The sequence below is a fragment of the Danio rerio genome, chromosome 24, assembly GCF_052040795.2.
Source record: "Danio rerio strain M-AB ecotype USA chromosome 24, GRCz13ab, whole genome shotgun sequence".
NCBI classification, from domain to species: Eukaryota; Metazoa; Chordata; class Actinopteri; order Cypriniformes; family Danionidae; genus Danio; species Danio rerio.
In genome coordinates, this window is record NC_141044.1 from 14,705,817 (window position 1) to 14,726,019 (window position 20,203).

The window sequence follows — 20,203 nt, forward strand, 5'->3', positions numbered from 1 at the left end:
AATGAATGAATATATAGCGATCGTGATTTTCGTAAGTATTACATAGTTTTGTAAACGTTTATTTTTAGCATTTGTTGAGTCTCCCCATTAAGTTTAATAGATCGCTTGGACCCGAAAGCCACTTCGCATGACGTTACACTTAACAAGCAGATATGCATCCATTTCCTTCCAAAGCATGCTGACAGCATTGGCTTCCGGTTGGCTAATATACTTTAAATAAGATTTACAGCCCAAAACATTCAAAGTTGTGCACATAAGTTTAATTATTCTTGTAAAACAAATTGATGAGTGTTTCAGTGAATCCTAAATGCACTTAAATCAGACATAAATCAATCCTTTTATATCAACAGAAATACATTTGCACACACGCATAAAGAAACTCTCTCCCACACCCATAAACCCACGAATACATCTTCACGCGCGCGCACACACACACACACACACACACACACACACACACACACACACACACACACACACACACACACACACACACACACACACACACACACACACACACACACACACACACACACACACACACACACACACACACACACACACACACACACACACACACACACACACACACACACACATCTAAAGTTTTAACAAAGAAAAAGATTTTATACATTAAGCTACAAAATCAAAATCCTGGACATTAATATCAATAAAATATCTTACAATATTTAGAATTATTCCCAGAATCATTTGAAACATGTCCTTTATATCTAACTTATTTCTGCTGTATTTCAGGATACAAGTATTGCTTCTTCTTTCATCTTTTTAGAAAAGCAACACTGTTACCATACAGTATTTGTTTTAAGCAAAGCAGTTGTATTGTGCCTGTCTGAAATCATGCAGTGACACTCAAAAGTCTTTCGCTAAAGCTTAAACCTGCATTTTAAGATTCACCTCAGAGCTGAAAGTGAGGTGTAAAAGTAGACGTAAAAGAGAAATCAAACCAGCTTGTGTCCATTAACTAAACGTCACCAATCCTTATAGTTTTAATCAAGTTTTTTGTACTGCCTGAGCAAAGTGGAATCAAACAGACAGCACTTGAAGATCCTGCCTAACACTACAGCAATGTAATTCTCTGCACAACATTTGTTCTCTTTTTATAGCATCCCTCGATTATCCCATTCCTCCAGTTACGGCACCTTCTACCTCTGAAATCATCAATAGCCCTTTCTCTTCATGTCCACCACATCCACATTCATCCTCTCTCTGTCCTTGTCCAGAAGGTGGTTCTGTGTGTGTTCCCACAATCGAATGGCACCATCCCACTGAGCAAACAGAAAAGAAGACATGAATTCAGTGTTGATGTTCATTTAGTGAAAATAAATGTTATACATGTTGCAAAAATACTGTATCAATACTGTGCACCACTAACATTCTAGTTATAAGGCATTTCAATACAAATATGTGACACTGGACCACAAAACTTAAGTCGCACTGGTATAATTGTAAGATTAGCCATCTATACACTGTATGACAAAAATAATAAGTATATAGGGGCGGCGCGGTGGCTCAGTGGTTAGCACTGTCACCTCATAGCAAGTAGGTCGATGGTTTAAGCCCTGGCTAGGTCAGCTGACATTTCAGTGTGGAGTTTGCATGTTCCACCCATGTTCATGTGGATTTCCGGGTGCTACATTTTCCCCTCGAGTCCAAAGACATGCGCTATAGGGGAATTGAGTAAACAAAACTGTCCATAGTATACGAGTGAGAATGCGTGAGTATATAGGTCTTTGCCAGTACTAGGTTGCAGCTGGAAGGGCATCCGTTGTGTAAAACATATGCAGGATAAGTTGGTGGTTCATTCCGCTGTGGCAACCCCTGATAAATAAAGAAACCAAGTCGAAGTAAAAAAATAAATGAATTAATAATTCGTATATTAAATGAAAAGCATGGTCTTTGAAGGCATTCATAGCTTTTCAGTCACTTTACTAGTGTCAGAGGACCTTCTTTTTGTGTCAAGCTATAGTAAAATCTTGTTGACGAAATTAACACAGACCAACATACAACATAGATGTACTGTGGTGGTATTACTAATGTAATTCTAACCATGGTATAATGGTGGACATATGAAAAATAGAATAAAGGGTCACACTTTACAATAAGGTTTCGTTAGTCAATGTACACTTACTGGCCACTTTATTAGGTTCACCTTACTAGTACCGGGTTGGACCTCCTTTTGCCTTAAGAACTGCCTTAACTCTTTATGGGATAGATTCAACAAGGTACTGGAAATATTACGGGCAGAAAGTGTGCCAAGAAAATATCCCCCACACCATTACACCACCACCATCCGCCTGAAACTGTTGGTACAAGGCAGGATGGATCGATGGATCCGAATGTAGCAGCAGAAATCGAGACTCATCAGACCAGGCAACGTTTTTCCAATCCTCTAATGTTCAATTGTAGTGAGCTTGTGCGAATTGTAGACTCAGTTTCCTGTTCTTAGCTGACAGGAGTGGCACCATTGGTTGTGTTGTGTGTTTAAAGATGCTCTTCTGCATACCTCAGTTGTAACGAGTGGTTATCTGAATTACTGTTGCCTTTCTATTAGCTCGAACCAGTCTGGCCATACTCTTCTGACCTCTGGCATCAACAAGACATTTGCACCCACAGAACTGCCGCTCACTGGATATTTTCTCTTTTTCTGACAATTCTTTTTGTAAACCCTAAAGATAGTTCAGTTTCTGAAATACTTAGACCAGCCCGTGTGGCACCAGCAAGCATGCCACATTCAAAGTCACTTAAATCACCTTTCTTCCCATAATGATGCTTGGTTTGAACTGCAGCAGATCGTCTTGACCATGTCTACATGCCTAAATGCATTGAGGTGCTGCCATGTTATTGGCTGATTAGAAATTGATGTTAACATGTGTACCTAATAAAGTGGCCAGTGAGTATATTTGGTAACATTTAAACCATTTTTATGGCATCAAGAGTCCAACATTTACTAATACATTAGTATCATCCAAATTCATGTTTGTTAACATTAATTGAGTTAAAATAAACTAACAATGAACAACTGCATTTTCATTAACTAACTTACATAATCAAATACTGTTACAGTATAAATGTATTGTTGAACATTTGTTCATGTTAGTGCATTAACTAACATTAACTAATACAACCTTATTGGTAAGTGTACTCAACAAAGCATTGATTAATTCACTGCAAACCACGACTTTACAAGGCTGCATCCCGACATTGTCAAATTTATTGATTTGAATAATTGTTAGTATATTAAGTAAAACCCATTGTCCATGAAGGGATTTTGTGCATTTCTTTTCTTTAATATATTAAAACATAATTTTTGATCAGTAATTTGCATTGCAAAAATTTTTTTTAACCCTCAGTTTCCAGATTTTCATGTAGTTGTACATCAGTCAAGTATTGTTCTATCAATTGTCATTCTAACAAACCACACATCAGTGGAAAGCTCATTTATTAGGATGATCTATAAATCTCCATTTCCAAAAAATGATCATTGTGACTGGTTTTGGGGTTCAGGGTCAGATTTGACCAATATTAGTGTTCATTTTGTTGACTAAAAAGGCTTGACACAAACTTCACAGTAAAGTGACCGAATGTTCATGCTTCGATATGCTTTGATTAAACAGTTTGAGTTTAGCATCTTGAGCTTAAGCACAAAGTATCAGAAAATCAAAACGCTTTGTTTATTGTCAAATCTGTTAGAGGTTTTATAAAATTCTAAGTTTAATAAAAATAAGGAAAATGACTCAAAAGCACCTTCAATTTAGTTTGGTTTAGTTTAAAGCTTTATTAATTCCCTTGGTGCAATTCATTCAGACATGGTGGTGCTTCACATAACAAAAAAGACACACTTAACACAATAAACACCAACACTTCACATTAAGTACACAAAAAAAAAAAAAAAAAAGAAAAAGAAATAATAATTATTATTTAAAAAGTAAATATAATTCATAATAAAAATAATTATGATTAATTTTAAAAGTAATAATAAAATCAAATGCTAATAATAATCCATCGATCAACTGCATGTAATACGTACATGAATTGCTTTGGGCGTAAAAGAAAACTTATAACAGTTTGTGGAACTTATTGCGGATCTTATTGTCCTTAAACATCGCCCAAGGGGTATCCACTAAAAATATTTGTTTGAGGGGTGTGTGCTATCTCCTATTATTTTATGTGCCATCCTTAACACGTGCTGCTCTTAATAGGATGCAAGACTTGCAGGGGAACTCCCAAAAGTTTTGAGCACAAATGAACAATGCCTTAAAAATTCTTGTTTTTTATAGACAGTGAGGATTTCTAGAATTTAAATTAAATAGTCTTTAGTCTTACCACAGTAGTAAGGTGCTATACCTTTACATTTGCATTTTAACTCAAACCCAAACGACTGCTAATCTCAAAATTAAATTAAATTTATTATTATTTTTTTTATCTATAAAATAAGATGGCTTCAATGCTATTATAAATGTTAATCTGCAAAATAAGCATGTTTCAGGGTCTTTAAAAGTAAGTATAAAACATAATTTTCACTTACTGAACTGCTGACCATGTTGTTGTTATACGGGTGCCAGCTGACGTCCCTCACACAAGCATCATGATTGGACAATTTGCACACAACGCTTCCCGTCAACACATCATAGACTACACAAAAAGAAGGTCGGACATTAAGCAGATTTTAATAAAATTGAAAGTTTTAAAAAAGCCACCAGTTAAAAGATTAGTTTTTTTACTCATGTTCCACTTACTGACTATTTTGCCTGTTGAACAGCCTGTGTAAATAAACTTCTGCCCAGTGCTGAATTCAGGGGAGAATCGGCAGCGAATGAGTGTGTGCAGAACCCCATGACCCCTGTAGGTCATTACAGAGGTGTCGCCGGTCAGCTTATGCCTCTTCAGTGCTGCAGGATAACAAAATAACAAAACAGGTGCTATAAAAATAAAAAGGTTGATAATAAAGCAGGATATTCTGGTTGTGCTGACAGACCTCTCTGGGGAACCTGCTGCCAGCGATAGTCCCAGTTCTGTTGTGTTACAGCGAGTCGTGAAGCCGCAAGTCCCTCTTTTGGTGAAAACTTCCTCACATCCCACAGCTTGATGGTCTGATCTTTGGAGTTGCTGATCAAGTACCGAGCATCACCCTTCAGGACAAGCATACAAACCATGTGTAAAAAGTGCTTGAAAGGAGGCAACATTTTGACTGTTATAATGCAGGGTATATACAGGAATCATACAGTTAAATTTAATACCTATTAAGACCTTTTTAAGACTCTTTCAATCAATTTTAGGACCTCGTTATCAGTTTTGATAACCTTGGCGACATTTTAACTTACAGTATATTTTAGGCATGTTCCAATCCCTTGACATAAATGGAGCGATAGCCCCATATAGTTTCTCATCCAACTTTATGACCTCCATAGTGGCTCAGTGATCTCTAAAAATTTGTTAAAATACCCAAAAATCATGAAGACAACAGTGAATGAGCAAGGGGAAAGATCATGACAGGCACATTGATGTTCTAAGCATTACGTTTCTTAGGTTAAATGAATAGGGCAGTAAAGATATTGCGAGTGCAATCTTCCTCTCTCTCACTGAGAGATCTGCTGTCAATAGTTGAAGACGAGCAAAATATTGGAATGGTCTTAAATGTATTTAGATCTTTTCACATATAACAACTGAAAGTTCTGTGTTTTTGACAATATTACAAGTTCACTGAAAGCTGGTTGGAATTATTAGGTAAATTATATATATATATATATATATATATATATATATATATATATGTATATATATATATATACATACATACATACATTTTTTTAACATGACTATTTAATACTATAACTTCTTGTAATTTACTTATTGCAAAAGAGTACTTTGTAGGCCTATTTCCTTTTAGTAACGAAGTATTACATTTATAGGTGTGCATTTTAACTTTTTATGTCTCAAACATGCACTACAAACTTTTTTTTGATTGAGACATAATAAGTTTCAAAATGCAATGTTTCCAAATGGCATTGTTTGTAATTTTTCGTACCAATATTTATTATCTTAGGAGATCTTCTCTTAAGGTTCATATTTAGAGGGAAAATGTGCTTAATAAATTATAAAGCTCGAAACATTCGAATCTGTACACTGTATCTGCTGTAAAAATCCAGGCGGGAGCATCCCTACTATATTTACTAAATACTGAGTTAAAAGAGAAAAAAAAAAAATTAGTATACAAAAAAAAAAGTTCACTCCTATTTAAAACAACTCAACACTACAACAGCAGATTAAAGATTCTGCACTGATTCTCTTTTTTAAAATTTAAATATCAGAAAATAAAAGTTTGTTTGTGACTAACTGTGATTATTAATTAGAAACAACATTTGTACTTTAATTATGATCCAGACATACATTAGTGTGTGTAGTTTAAAGCAGACTGAACAATGCTACATAAAACACACCTGCACTAAACTAAAACAGTAGCCATACTGTAAAAAAAAATGCTAAATGACTCTCTTCCAGCAGAGGGCGCCTTATAGAACAAGAGGAATAAAGAGGTTGCCTTAGTTAATGCAGTAAACAAAGCAGCATGATGTCAAATCTAGCAGGATTTTATCAAAGTCCTTTTAAGTAAAGAGCATAGTGCGATTTGGAAAACAGCCACTAGATGCAGCTAGTGTCACGCAGCAGCCATTTTTGGAATGAAAATTGCAAAAGAACAACAGCATATTATAAGTCTGTAAAATAAACTATTAAAAGTGCTGAGGATTTTGATAGTAAGTGTAGTATTGTCATCTTTCAGATTGTATCTTAGCTTTAATTCGCTTTTTAAATAAATAAATAAAAAACAAAGCAGCTGCTTGCCATCGTGACAGCAATAAGATCCAAGGGACGGCCGATCGCTTTTACTCCAAAATGGCGGAATTGCAGGGCTGTTGCTGGGCACTGCTGTTGCAATGAAACGTTCTATTGAGTGTCGCCTCTTGGCGATTCTAAGCTCTTTGCTTTAAGGCAAATCATTTCACTCGGCGACCATCTTTAAAACACCTCTCGGCAGTATGCTTGGGCATTCTTTTTGAATGGGGCCATTCAACTATTCTATTTACAGTGTTTTTCATGGCCAAAAGTGTATTTCTTTTTACGCACTTGATAGTAACAGGAACAGTCAAACCCACTAATTATACAGTGAGTGTCCACGGGTTTCTGGCATGTAGTTTAAATATACACTTCATATAAGGTATTTATACAAATGCCTGCACTGCTGTCTTGTCTTGAATGTACAATGGTATAGAAAGGTGTTAGCTCCTTACTTATATCTTTTTTTTTTTGCATGTTAGTCACACTTTAATGTTTCATATCATCAAGCAAATTTAAATATTAGTCAAATATAACACAAGCAAACACATTATGCAGATTAAAAATGAAGGTTTTTATTATTAAAGGAAAACAAAAAACTACACAGCCCTGAAATAAAATCTATAAAGTTGTTTAATCCATTTAGTATATTTAAAATTATGATTCATGATTTGATGTTCCTTTTTTGTTCAGTTTTTTTTTGTTCAGTTTATATTAAATATCTTGCACATGCACGACATTTATCCAATTATACAGCAGCTGTTTTCAGTATATATTATTACCATAGAACAAGAAATGTGCAGCAAGATTGGAGAGATGGCTGCTTAAAATGTTGCAAATAAATATTTTCAAAATATACTATAAAAGAAAACAGACATTTTAAAAAGGCAATAATTATTTCTTTCTTTATTTAATATTATATTGTAAATTGCATTATTTTGCTTTATAATCACATATTGCATTAACCCTGAACAATATATCGTGTATCCACAATATTCACGTCGCAGGATTAGATTGTTTATTAAAGATTAAAATATAAAGATATTTTAATATTATTTAAAAAATTCCTAATGATGATGAAGATGATCATGTTATTTTACGCTTGATTGTTCAATTTCTGTACTTAATAATGTTACACTTCCCAGAAAACATTTTTAATTTTGCTTTGTCGTATTTATATATGCTTGTAATTTATTACATTTTATGCTGATGAACTGCGTAGAAAAATACTAAATCAAAAGACTAAATCAATTCCTGGAGGGCTGCAGCTCTGCATAGTTTAGCTCCAACCACCTCCAAATCTCACCCGTTTAATAATCCACAGTAGTCTTGATTAGTTGGATCAGCTGTGTTTGATTAGGGTTGGAGCAAAAATGTGCTGAGCTGCAGCCCTCCAACAACTGAGCTTGAGTCCCATGATCTAAATGAATGAAATATTTCCAAATAGAGCTAAATCCTAACCTGAAACTATATTCATGTCGCAATATATATCGCAGCAAAACAAAATAACAATGTCAGATTATTCCAATAATATGCAACCCTAAAAAAATTTGTGCAATTTTATTAATGCATTATAAATCAGTTTCTTAACAACGATAACATCAGTATGGACTATGGACTGCTATTCTACCTTGCTATGTATGAAGGTGATTCCATCTCTGTGTCCAGCCAGATGTCCCACAGGTTGTGGTCTGTCCTCTCTGAGTGTTCGTCTGTCCCACACTTTACACAGAGCATCATCACTGCCTGAGAACAGCAGCTGCGATGAACTGTCTGCAAATGCCACGGCATTCACATCATCCTCGTGAGCGTCAATCTAAAAGACGAAGAGAAAATATGATTGAATAGATGATGACAATGTCTTGATAGAGTTCTCACTAAGCCACAATTATTTCAGAGCAATAGACCTTTGGTGCATTGATACTAATAAGTACATTGAACTGTAAAGGTTGTGCAACAGATTGTCTGACATTTATAACAGGTTGTCATAAGGGTGTTTTTTAGGTCAAGTGTGGAGTTTGAGAAATAACAATAACAAGTAACAATGAAAAGCCCAAAAGTTTGCATATTTAAAATTAAAATATTTACCTATCTAAAATTATATATATATATATATATATATATATATATATATATATATATATATATATATATATATATATATATATATATATATAAAATTTTATATACATACTAAAATAAAAGTACATACAAAAATAAATAATAAAATATCCTTGGATTAAAAAGTTTTACCATACCTTTAGTGTTCTTTTGTTTTGCTCTCGATCAAACACATAAAGGCAGCCATCGTTTGCACTGTTTAATCAAAATGAAAAGCACATCATTAACAAATAAGCTCATTTTAAACAAACACTATTCTCACATGAATCTTTTAGATGTGGTAGAGGTGTAACGGTACATGATTAATGAAAACCAGTTATTAAGATTCAAATTGAGTGTTATTATATGTTAAAATAAATAATTGATCATTGAATTGAATAGTTTAAGCTGTTGTAAACCATGACCTTTAATGTTACAGTAATATTTAACAGTACAGTAACAGTGCCACATATTTAGTGTACAGTATTATTTAGTTTTTTATCTTTAAAATTTTTTTAATTTAATTATTATTTAATTTATTTGAAGAAAAATTAAACACGTTTAGTAAACCACTGTTTAATAATCCCACCACCCCTCCCAAAAAATTGTATTTTGTTTTCCCTCTGCTTTATTAAAAGCCAAAGTATGTTCCAAATCCTTATTTATGTGTACCATTCTACCCCTACTAAATAAATAGATAGACAGAGAGACAGACAGACAGAATATTTCCAGACATGAACATGCTAGACTAGGTTAAAAAATGATTTGTGTAGTTAGATGTCCAACTATGGTGACCACAGTATGGTACTGACCCGCCTAAGATTTCTTTTCCATCTGTGGATGCTGCCAGTGAGAAAACACAGAACCTCCGTTCATCAGGACTGAAAGATAAAAAGACTCATTAAATACAGAAAAACCCCAGTAGTTTTTTATACAAAACACAGGCTATATTGACAGATAAACTCATTTCCATTCACTCAGCTCTACCTTACTTGGGGATGAACAGAGCAAGACCAAACCTCTAAAAGCATAATGTTACAGTTCATTATCACAGCAAGGGGTACTAAATACCATGCAGTGCAGAGTTGTCAAAATGAGAATGTGAAATTAATGAGAGAGGCAGGAAGACCTGCTGGCAAAGTCAGCTAGTTACACAATGGCAATTCAAATATAGGAAGGTTGCTGTTCTTTTGAGTGAGGAGAATTTACAAAAGTGCATTTGTCAATATTTTTCATTGATTGTTTTCATTGAAATACAAAAACGTTGGGCTCTATTTTGACGATTTATGCGCAAAGTGCAAAGCGCAGAGCGCAAATCAATTAGGGCGTGTTAGAATCCACTTTTGCAAATTTAAGGATGGAAAAATCCACTTTGCGCCGCAGCGCATGTTCTAAAAAGGTTAAGCTTATTTTCTTAATAAGTTATGGGTGTGTTTTGAGAATAAACAAATCAGTCTCATCTCCCATTCTTCTCCCTAAGAGTCAGTTGCATTGCGCCATAGAGCATTTCCTATTTACATGGCGGACTTTGTAAGTGGAAAAACTGAGCATTTCACTAGCAAGTAAACAAGAGATAAGGCCTTCTCATTATCTACTTTCACTTTCGCTCTCATGGATAGGGAAACCTTGTACGTACAGACATCAATTAGCCTGTAAATAATTAATTTTGCTTGTTAAGTAAATATTTGTTTCAAAACTATTTCTAAATTCAGTTCTAATTTCGAGCAAATGAATAAATGAACAATAATAATAACGAAGTGTGTTCAAATTATATCCAGTTATATCCAAATACACATGCTGTGCCCCATATGGTCTAAAAACAGGTGGGCAAATCTAAGCTTGTTTTTTTTATAATAAATAATACTGCTAATAATAATAACATTATACAAAAGCAAATTGATCACCAGCTTTGATCTGGTCTATTTGAACCTTCTATTTGAGTTCCTCAAAATAGCAACGGGCCAGCAATGTGCCTCAATACGCCTTCTTTTTTAGACCAGAACGCAAATATGAGCGCAAATGCATTTGCTATTTAAACAGCGTGGTGCAAAACATCAAAACGACTCTTGCGCCAAGCTGAAACTAGCAAATAACTATTGTGTCGCGCCGCATTGCGCCGGGTGTATGATAAGGCCCGTTGTTGTTAATCTTAAGTGTTGTGTTAGAGGCAAAACAAATTTATAAAGTAGATTGTTCTCTTACTATTCCTTTGAATGATTTATTATTTCATGACTAGTCTTTTCATCAGGGTCAATTCCGGATCATTTGTAGAAAATGTATTCAAAAGTACTCTGTGTAAACCATAGTAAATGTTTGTTTTATTTGTTTGTTTGTTTCTTTTTTCTTTTCACTCCCCCACAATTTTCTCTGTATTTTTGTTCTTTTATACAGTATATAGTACATTAACATTATGTTATAATTTCTTATTTAAAAAAGAAATGAATAAATACAGTTGAAGTCAGATATATTAGCCTCCCTGAATTATTACTCCAGTTTACTCCCCACCAACCAATTTGTGTTTAACGGAGAGAAGATTTTTTCAACACATTTCTAAACATAATAGTTTTAATAACTCATTTCTAATAACTCATTTCTTTTATCTTTTCCATGATGACAGTAAATAATATTTTACAAGAAATTTTTCATGAAACTTCAAAACAGCCTAAAATTTAAAGGCCTAACTAGGTTAATTAGGTTAACTAGGCAGGTTAGGGTAATTAGGCAAGTTATTTTATGGAAATTAAATAAATAAAGTAAATAAATAAATAACCTACCTGTCAACAGGCTGTGCTCCAGACTACAGCTCATAAACATGCTAATTTATTTAAATGAAAACTAGACAATTTGTGGTAAGGCTGCTAATTTATTTGACAGAAAAGAAAAAAAACAATGGTTTTTCAAAGCTCGAGAAGGATTCAGTGTGTTTTTCGATTTCCATGAAATATATTTAGTACAGGCCTAGGCCTATTTATTTAGTTTATTCAGTTTTTATTTATTTATTTATACCAATATTATTTATCTAGTTTTATTTAATATTTTTATATTATTATTATTTTTTTTGTTATTTTGTTTTATTTATATTATTCTGCTTTTTTCTGCAGTCAGAAACTGTCCGGGTTCCGTTTTTAATATGTTCTGTATGCTGGTTGCACACATTTAAATGAACCAGTGATTTTTTTTCCTCAGTAAGATACTCTTCAATTCTATTCTATTTCAATTTTAGCTTAATATTCAAATAAGAATATTTTATAAGCGGTCACGCGGTAAGGAAAATCATCCACCTATATTATTTTTTTATCCTTTATCGCTACATTATTATCATAGCTTGTGCCTCTCCAAAATGTTGGACAGTTGAATGTTAAATGAGAAAAATAATTGAAATAAACATAAAATCTAGCTAGTCCTGTATGCAACTGAGCAATATCGAAATTGGCAAAAAGTTTAATTTTTTTATTATTCAACTTGTAAAATCTAAAATAATATAACTTGTGTATGTCTAAAATGAATAATTTTTATATAAAAATGAATAATTAAAAAAAAATAATAATCTTATATTATTGCTAAGACAAGCTCACTCCACCTATTATTGTAGTTATAAATAATGTAGTGCTCTGCCTTTTACAGAGAGAATCATGTCAACACCTTCCGCGGGCAGACATCAGCCATTTATATAGAGAGAGCTACAATTATGAGTGTTAACAGAAACAAAAACAATTAAATTGTATCCATTACCTTGACAACAAACTTCCTATTATTCCTATTACTTTGCCAGCGTGTCCTGTTTTGTTTAGCTCAGTCATGTGATAATTGTTGTGATGAATGGTTATGGAAATCTGTTCTATTGTCTATCATCCACATGAAGAGGAAGCATACATGTGATTACCTGAGTAGAAATTCTATAATGTACTATGAGGAAACACTAACTTGAGGTCCAGAGCGGTGTGCGTTTCATTGTCCCCATCTACACTGCACACGTGGACTAAAGAGATGATGTGCATTAGAACAATCATTGACACTGATACAGACAATATCTGAAGTGAAGTGACCTGTTCCTGTCTTACTGTAGTCTGACCAACTGGAATACAGCACACATCGTGCATCAGGTGTAAAACAAACATCCAGAATACTCCAGCCCACGTCTCTGGCCTTCACAGTCTTCTTCAGAGTAAAACGACCCCTACTAGTGTCATATAACCTGATATTCTGGTCTATGAAAACAAGGACAGAAAAAAAGAGGATATTGTTACGATACATTGTTACTTTAACATCTGGAGATTAAGAAGAAATAAATTATAAGAAGTCTCTTATGATGAACCCAATAAAATAAAATAAAATAAAACATTTTATAACATTATAAACATCTTGACCCAGTTGACCCATTTAAACAATGATTTTCTTTAAAGGTGCCATAAATTACATTTAATGCAATTAAGTGTAACTTAATATGCTCTCTGATATGTACACAGTAGATATGTGTCTTAGTTAAGGGCGAAAAGTCTCCAAAAATTGTTATATAGGCTCATTTATTATATTCCTTGTTTAATGAGTGAGTGAATGAAATAAGTTTGCCCCCAAGTTATGCTGTGGAATAATTATAGGCTAAATTATCATTAAACTCAGCAAAAAATCAGACAGAGATGTATTTAGAGTTGTATTATGTGGTTTTAAAGTTTTGTGGTTTCTGAGTTTTTAAAGTTTACTGGCATCAATTCCACCCCGAAAAATCACAATATGAGCTAAGTGATATGACACCATAAACTTGCATTAAATAATTAATTACATTTCTGAGTCCAGTGATCACCATAACTCACGGCATTGTATCAATGTGTAGTTAAATTTTTTGAAAGGGTCAGGGTCTGGGTCAGCCATGGAGAAGGGTATGCAACTGTGCAAAGACTGTGTGCGACAATCCGTGTGCATTCAACGCAGAAGTCTAAACCAGCCTTTGTACTAAATTTTGTATGCGTTTGATGTCAAATTTCACATTGTACACATTTAACTAGCAAAAGATACAGTTAAACAGAATTTTTGCCTTTTTGGGGTGCTGCATAACTTTATAATCCATATATCCTGCATTTTACTGATAATGAGCTGTGATGAGATTGCATCAGACTTTTCAAATGTGAGTCTAATTTTTAAAATAAGAGTCACAGATGCACAAAAGTTGAACATACACAGGAAGTATAATATTTAGATAAACTAAGAATAAGGAGAAAGAATTATTGTTGTGAACTAATTAGGAATCATTTTAGCCAATCAAACGCTGTATGAGCTGTGTATATTAATGATCCCATGCATGGATTTTCACTGGGACTGTACACTTTTTTACTGGGATTTTACATCTGACATGAGATTTACATGAGAACAAAAAGCAATGGTGTTTGAGGCTCACAGTATGTCATTTCCATATAATGAACTCTGCCTACTTATATCCAGATTTTCATTCTAGGGCACCTTTAAACAACAGTGTACATAAATTAATGTAAAAAAACTTAAACATTAGCACTATATGACTTTAATAAGGATGGGTTATCAATTTGAACATTTCTGCTATGTGGATTATGAAAGAACTAAGCTAATAACAGCAATGCTAACTTGAAGTCTTGAATTACAGTTTCACCTTGGCATGCAGACAGGAACATATTTCCCTCATCACTGTAGACTCCACAAAATACTTTCTGCTGATAAGTGTCCTTGTAAACCACATGATTGGGCAAAAAACTATGAAGAAACAAATATGAATGATTACATGTACTGTATTGCAACAACAAACTAGACAGCTGAGCCTGTGTGTACCTGTGAGTATCTATCTAGCATTTAAATATTTAAATATTGCAATGTTGCATTGCATGTATCATAACTTACTGTGAACGAATACGGCTGCACTCTCCATGAGAGAAACTTGACCCACGACATCGCCCCTGTTCCCGCTTCAGAAAGAAAAGCACAATTTATATAAAGTTGCACAATTGTGTATTTTATAGAGCAACTTTTTTTAAAAATCATAGCTACTTTGGCATAAATTTCCTGGTTATGTGATCACAAAAAAGCTAATAAAAAAACACAACTTGCTGTATGATAACTCAATGAACTGCTCAGACTCTATATTGTTATTAAAATTATCTAGTACCTATGTAATCTTTTTCTCAAATGCACTTTTTTTTTATTAACAATACTTTTCTATTTAACTTTCTAGTCTTTTTTAGGAAACCTAAAGGTATGAAACAATTACAATCTCTTCAAATAAATAAATCTTAATAAAATAAAATAAAACACTGACATTTTGGTAAAGAGACTTTCAGAGCAACTTCTCAGTTAAATTGTCAGATGCTAAAAATATCACAGGTACACCTAAGAATGTGCAGTATATAAAACCACACCATGCACAGACATGCCAAACATGCAGTCTCATTCTTGCAATTTAATACTCACACACTTTAGCCTGCATAGTATTGTCTATGTTGATTAGGTGTACAGATCTACTATTGATTCCTCATCTGAAATCTGCCAAATTCTGTGATAGAAACTTAATTTTCTGTCAGCGTTATCCACACTGAGGAACTCTTTTACTAATTAAATAAGTACAAACATAGACACAACTTGCCTCAGCCAGCATATGTGTGAAACTGTGTCTGCCCTTTAAGCCTGAGGAAGCAGTAGCCAGTAGGATCTGAGTGTGGATCTCGCTGCGATCCACCTCCTGTGTGTCTGGTTGAGCATCCACTGAGCAAGAATAAATAAGGCATAGTAAATGACCACACACCTGTATATTCAATAGTTTTCACAGCACTATAGGCCAAAGAGGCTATATTAGGCATTTCCTTGAATTTCCTTACTGATATCTTCCCAACAAACTTATGTAGTAGTAATTTCTAAAACTGCTATTTTTTAGTCAGTTATTATTTAATAGTTTATGTGTATTTAGCAACTATAGTAGATAACTGATTTCTACCTGAAAGTTTCAGTAAAGGTCTTTCAGTTCCTTACATGTTATGAACAAATATAGTACAGATTTAAACTGAATGTGTAAAACTCAATCTGAAAAATCTCATCTTTCAAATTCTGTCCAGTTTATGATAAAATTCATCACAAAATGCTGTTTTGATGCTCCTTGCATTCTTCTTATGTGCAATATAAGTTCACATTTTTTTCCATTTTTGTCAAGCATTTAAGTAAAAAGCATCTGACTTCCAACAGTTTTGGCATCTGATTTCAACAGTTGTTTCCCAGCACTAGTGGTTCACGAGTTAGTGTACTCTCAGTGCTGGGGTGCAGCTGGAAGGCCATCTGCTGCATAAAACATATGCCGCAGTAATTGTTGGTTCATTACAATGTGGCAACCCCTGATAAATCAGGAACTAAAGCGAAGGAAAGTGAGCAAGTGAGTCTCTTGTTAATTTTTAACTTTTAGTATAAATGTATGCAGTTCAAACCATTACGTAGAACTGTATTTATTATTGAATGCATATAAAGACAAAAACATAATTGATTTAGTAAACCAGTATAATTAAAAAGATATGATTTTTTTCTCCTGGCTGTACCAAAAACGCATCTAAGCATAATGTTTGCATATTACTACACCCTGTGTTTTATCATACCATGTTAATAAAATAAAGTAAAATAAAATAAATAATGCATAATAATTTTTAAACACTGCACTGTAACTTGGGGTGTCAACTAAGTAAAAAAGCATAAATTAATCATGCACACAGTTCATTATTTACCTGGAGGGTCATATCGATGACCTAACCTCCCATCCCAAGCCCCATCACTGTCCTCATCAGAGTCTGAATATGACTGCACAAGCTGTAGGCCTGTTGCTCCACTTCCATGGACCAGACGTACCTGGCCCCTAGAGTAGACAAAAAGGTAAAACAATTTGCATTACCCATGTGGAGGAAATGCAAAGCAGGTTTACAATATGTTCCAGGATGTTTTACAGTATCTCCACTATCTCATAGGTTCAGAAGGTTACAGATTTACCTTCGCAGTAAGTACGCCAGAACTTGTGCTAAGTCAACGTCCTCTTCAGATCCTGACTGTCTCTCAGCCTGTGTACGACCCGTCTGATTGGCGTTCTGGTTGGCTTCTGGTTCTGACTGGTCTGGGTTGTTGCCAGAGCCCCGACCGGACATCCCAGAACTGGACTGAGAGCCCATAGACTGATTGTCTGCCAAATCATTGATTTATTCCACAGCAATACAGGCAATTACACTCAAGATGAAAAAGCAAGATATTCTATAAAAGAGTTTCTTCAAGTTTCACCAAGTTAAATGTAAGATTTTTAAGACATTTTTAAGACCGTTATGAGTTAAATTTTAAATTCATAAAGAGCCAAAAGCTTAGGAATTTTTTTATTGCCCAGGAAAAGATTTTTATTTGCCCTATCACTAATATTTATTTTAAATAATTTAATAAATTTAATAATACAATAATAAAAAAATAAATTGTTTTATATATTTCTTAACAAGGCGAGGCAGTGGCGCAGAAGGTAGTGCTGTCGCCTCACAGCAAGCAGGTCGCTGGTTCGAACCTCAGCTTCATTAATTCATTTTCTTGTCGGCTTAGTCCCTTTATTAATCCGGGGTCGCCACAGCGGAATGAACCACCAACTTATCCAGCAGATTTTAACGCAGCGGATGCCCTTCCAGCCGCAACCCATCACTGGGAAACTTCCACACACACACACATTCACACACACACACACACACTCATACACTACGGACAATTTAGCTTACCCAATTCACCTGTACCTCATGTCTTTGGACTGTGGCGGGAAACCGGAGCACCCGGAGGAAATCTACGCAAACGCAGGGAGAACATGCAAACTCCACACAAAAACGCCAGCTGAGCCGAGGATTGAACCAGCGACCCAGTGACCTTCTTGCTGTGAGACAACAGCACTACCTACCGCGCCACTGCGTCATCTCACTGTCTTTTAAATAACTGTAAATGATATTATGTGCTTAAATAGTAAGAGTTCCAATCATCTGTGTCTTTCAACAATTACAATAGACCAGTAGTTTCCAGCAACAGTCCTGGGCAGCATTTGGTGATAAAAAAATTGTGCTGCTTAATATATTCGGAGAAACTGTGACATTGTTTTTAGTCAGGCCATTTTAAAACTGCAAAAGAGCAGGAATTAATTTGAAATACTGTAATTTTACTTTTAATTATTTTAATTAATAAATTAATATTAAAAACATGTTGCCAAGTGAACTTTGATATGGTAGTGTATATGTACACAGTACACTTAAGTGAGTGCCAAAAAAGTTCAACCATTTACAAAACAGGACTTTAGAGAAGCTTTCTTATATATATATATATATATATATATATATATATATATATATATATATATATATATATATATATATATATTTGCTAATAGCCATTTTCGTTTCATCCCAGAAATAATTTAGATATTACATAAGAATGAAGTTACATTAAGATATTTCATAAATTTCTATTGTAAATTAATAAAAACTGAATTTTTGATTAGTAATATACATTGATGAGCAATTAATTTAGACTTTGAATGTGATCTTCTTCTAATTTAACTCTCAGATTTTCAAATAGTTGATCCTGAGGATCCTAACAAAGTAAACATTAATGGAAACTTAAATATTATGATTCTGATGACTGACACTTCAGACGATTGCAAAATCGACACTGTTTTGACGGTTTTGTGGTCCAGGGTCACATAAAATAAATGATATATTGCAAACAGTGTTATTTTCCGCTTAAATATGTATTTGTCTGTTCAAAAACATATGTTTGATTAATGCAAAATGAATACCACCAAACTAACATTGATGTAGTTTATCAATTGAAAGGTAGGCCTAAGTCAGTTTTTAACATCATATTGTTTAATTGACTTCATTGAATTATGACATTTAATAAGCGATTAAAAATCAGGACAGTAATTGTTGACAATAGACTGTGATGTAACTTGACAGGTGAGCATGCTAAATTGACAGGCTAAAACTGCAAATGACATATTGCGAACATTTCATATAACGGTTTTATATTTACAGACCAGTAGTTTAAAAAAGCAAGATATAAGATTGTCTACGTATTACATCAAAACAGCACTTAAAACAGCTCATTCTTTAGAAGTTAGCGCTCACGCTAGCACTGTAAGCGACCTACAAAAGAGAGGCACTCACCAGTTAAATGGTAACAGCGCTTTGACAGCTCTTTTACCCGTTGGTTTGTTCCTGCAGACCTCGTTAAAAAAACAGAAAATAGTGTTTGCAAAAACTAAGTTTATATACCTGTACGTTCAATAAGCTTAGCGCCGCTGCTTCCCTGAGTTGTTTTTAAGACTCTCCTGGTTCGTGACGCGCCATGTTGTTTACGGTCTCGAGACTCGCCTGCTCACGTGACACACCGACGCTTTCCCACAGAACAAACACAAAGAGAGAGAATTTTTTTATATGAAGCCTTAATCATTAAGAAAAAAGATTATCATAAGCTTTAAGACATTCATTATTCTTCTTATTATTAATAAACTTAAGAGATTCAATATTTTACGAAATTATATATTAAATTACTAAATTTAAGTATTAAATATAGTTATTGTTTTTAGGAACTTATTTTTGAGTATAAAAAATTTACAGTGTAACACAAAAAAAATTTACAATAAGATCGAGAGCATGATCATTACCTGAGAAATACAGAAATATATCTTCTATAGACAAATTTAAATCATGGGAATTTGTAGAATATACATAATGCAAGATCTTAAAATGTATCTCTCTTATTTTGTTGGATATGCTGAATTTTTCAGGTAATAACCATGCTCTCTTCCATTGAATTCAGTCAGAATATATATAATATATTCTGTATATAATATATCAGAATATATATATATATATATATATATATATATATATATATATATATATATATATATATATATATATATATATATATATATATATATATATATATATATATAAACAAATGTGGATGCAAATAACCAAATGTGGATGCATTTTTTACAGATAATATTTATTACAGATGTTTAGATGAAACAGCTAAAAACTATATATTTTAGTTCAGAGAACCTACATTACAATCTAGATATAGCTCGATAAATGTGCTACATTTATATACATATTTATAGATAGCTTCCAGTGTATAAAACAGTGTTTTCTTTGTTCTTCATGTATTGTGACTATGAGGTGGTTTGATGCTTGAGGCCCCAATTCCCAAACCCCAAATCACTCATACAATAGTATAGAGA

General features: G+C 33.6%; 1 protein-coding gene across 16 annotated transcripts; it reads right to left on the reverse strand.

Moving 5' to 3' along the window:
• Nucleotides 1-238: 238 nt before the first annotated feature.
• dcaf11 (ddb1 and cul4 associated factor 11) lies at nt 239-19,332 on the reverse strand. Of its 16 annotated transcripts, none has more exons than XM_087308827.1 (16): nt 19,230-19,326; nt 16,936-17,099; nt 16,677-16,804; nt 15,557-15,675; nt 14,818-14,882; nt 14,573-14,673; nt 13,014-13,160; nt 12,877-12,931; nt 9,765-9,833; nt 9,111-9,168; nt 8,483-8,668; nt 4,997-5,150; nt 4,758-4,910; nt 4,547-4,653; nt 477-1,286; nt 239-412 (listed from the first exon to the last, which is right to left on the reverse strand). In XM_087308827.1, exons 2-15 carry the CDS (start codon nt 17,085-17,087, stop codon nt 1,179-1,181), a joined length of 1,602 nt encoding a protein of 533 aa, XP_087164953.1. In that variant the 5' UTR covers nt 17,088-17,099; nt 19,230-19,326; the 3' UTR covers nt 239-412; nt 477-1,178.
• Nucleotides 19,333-20,203: the final 871 nt, after the last annotated feature.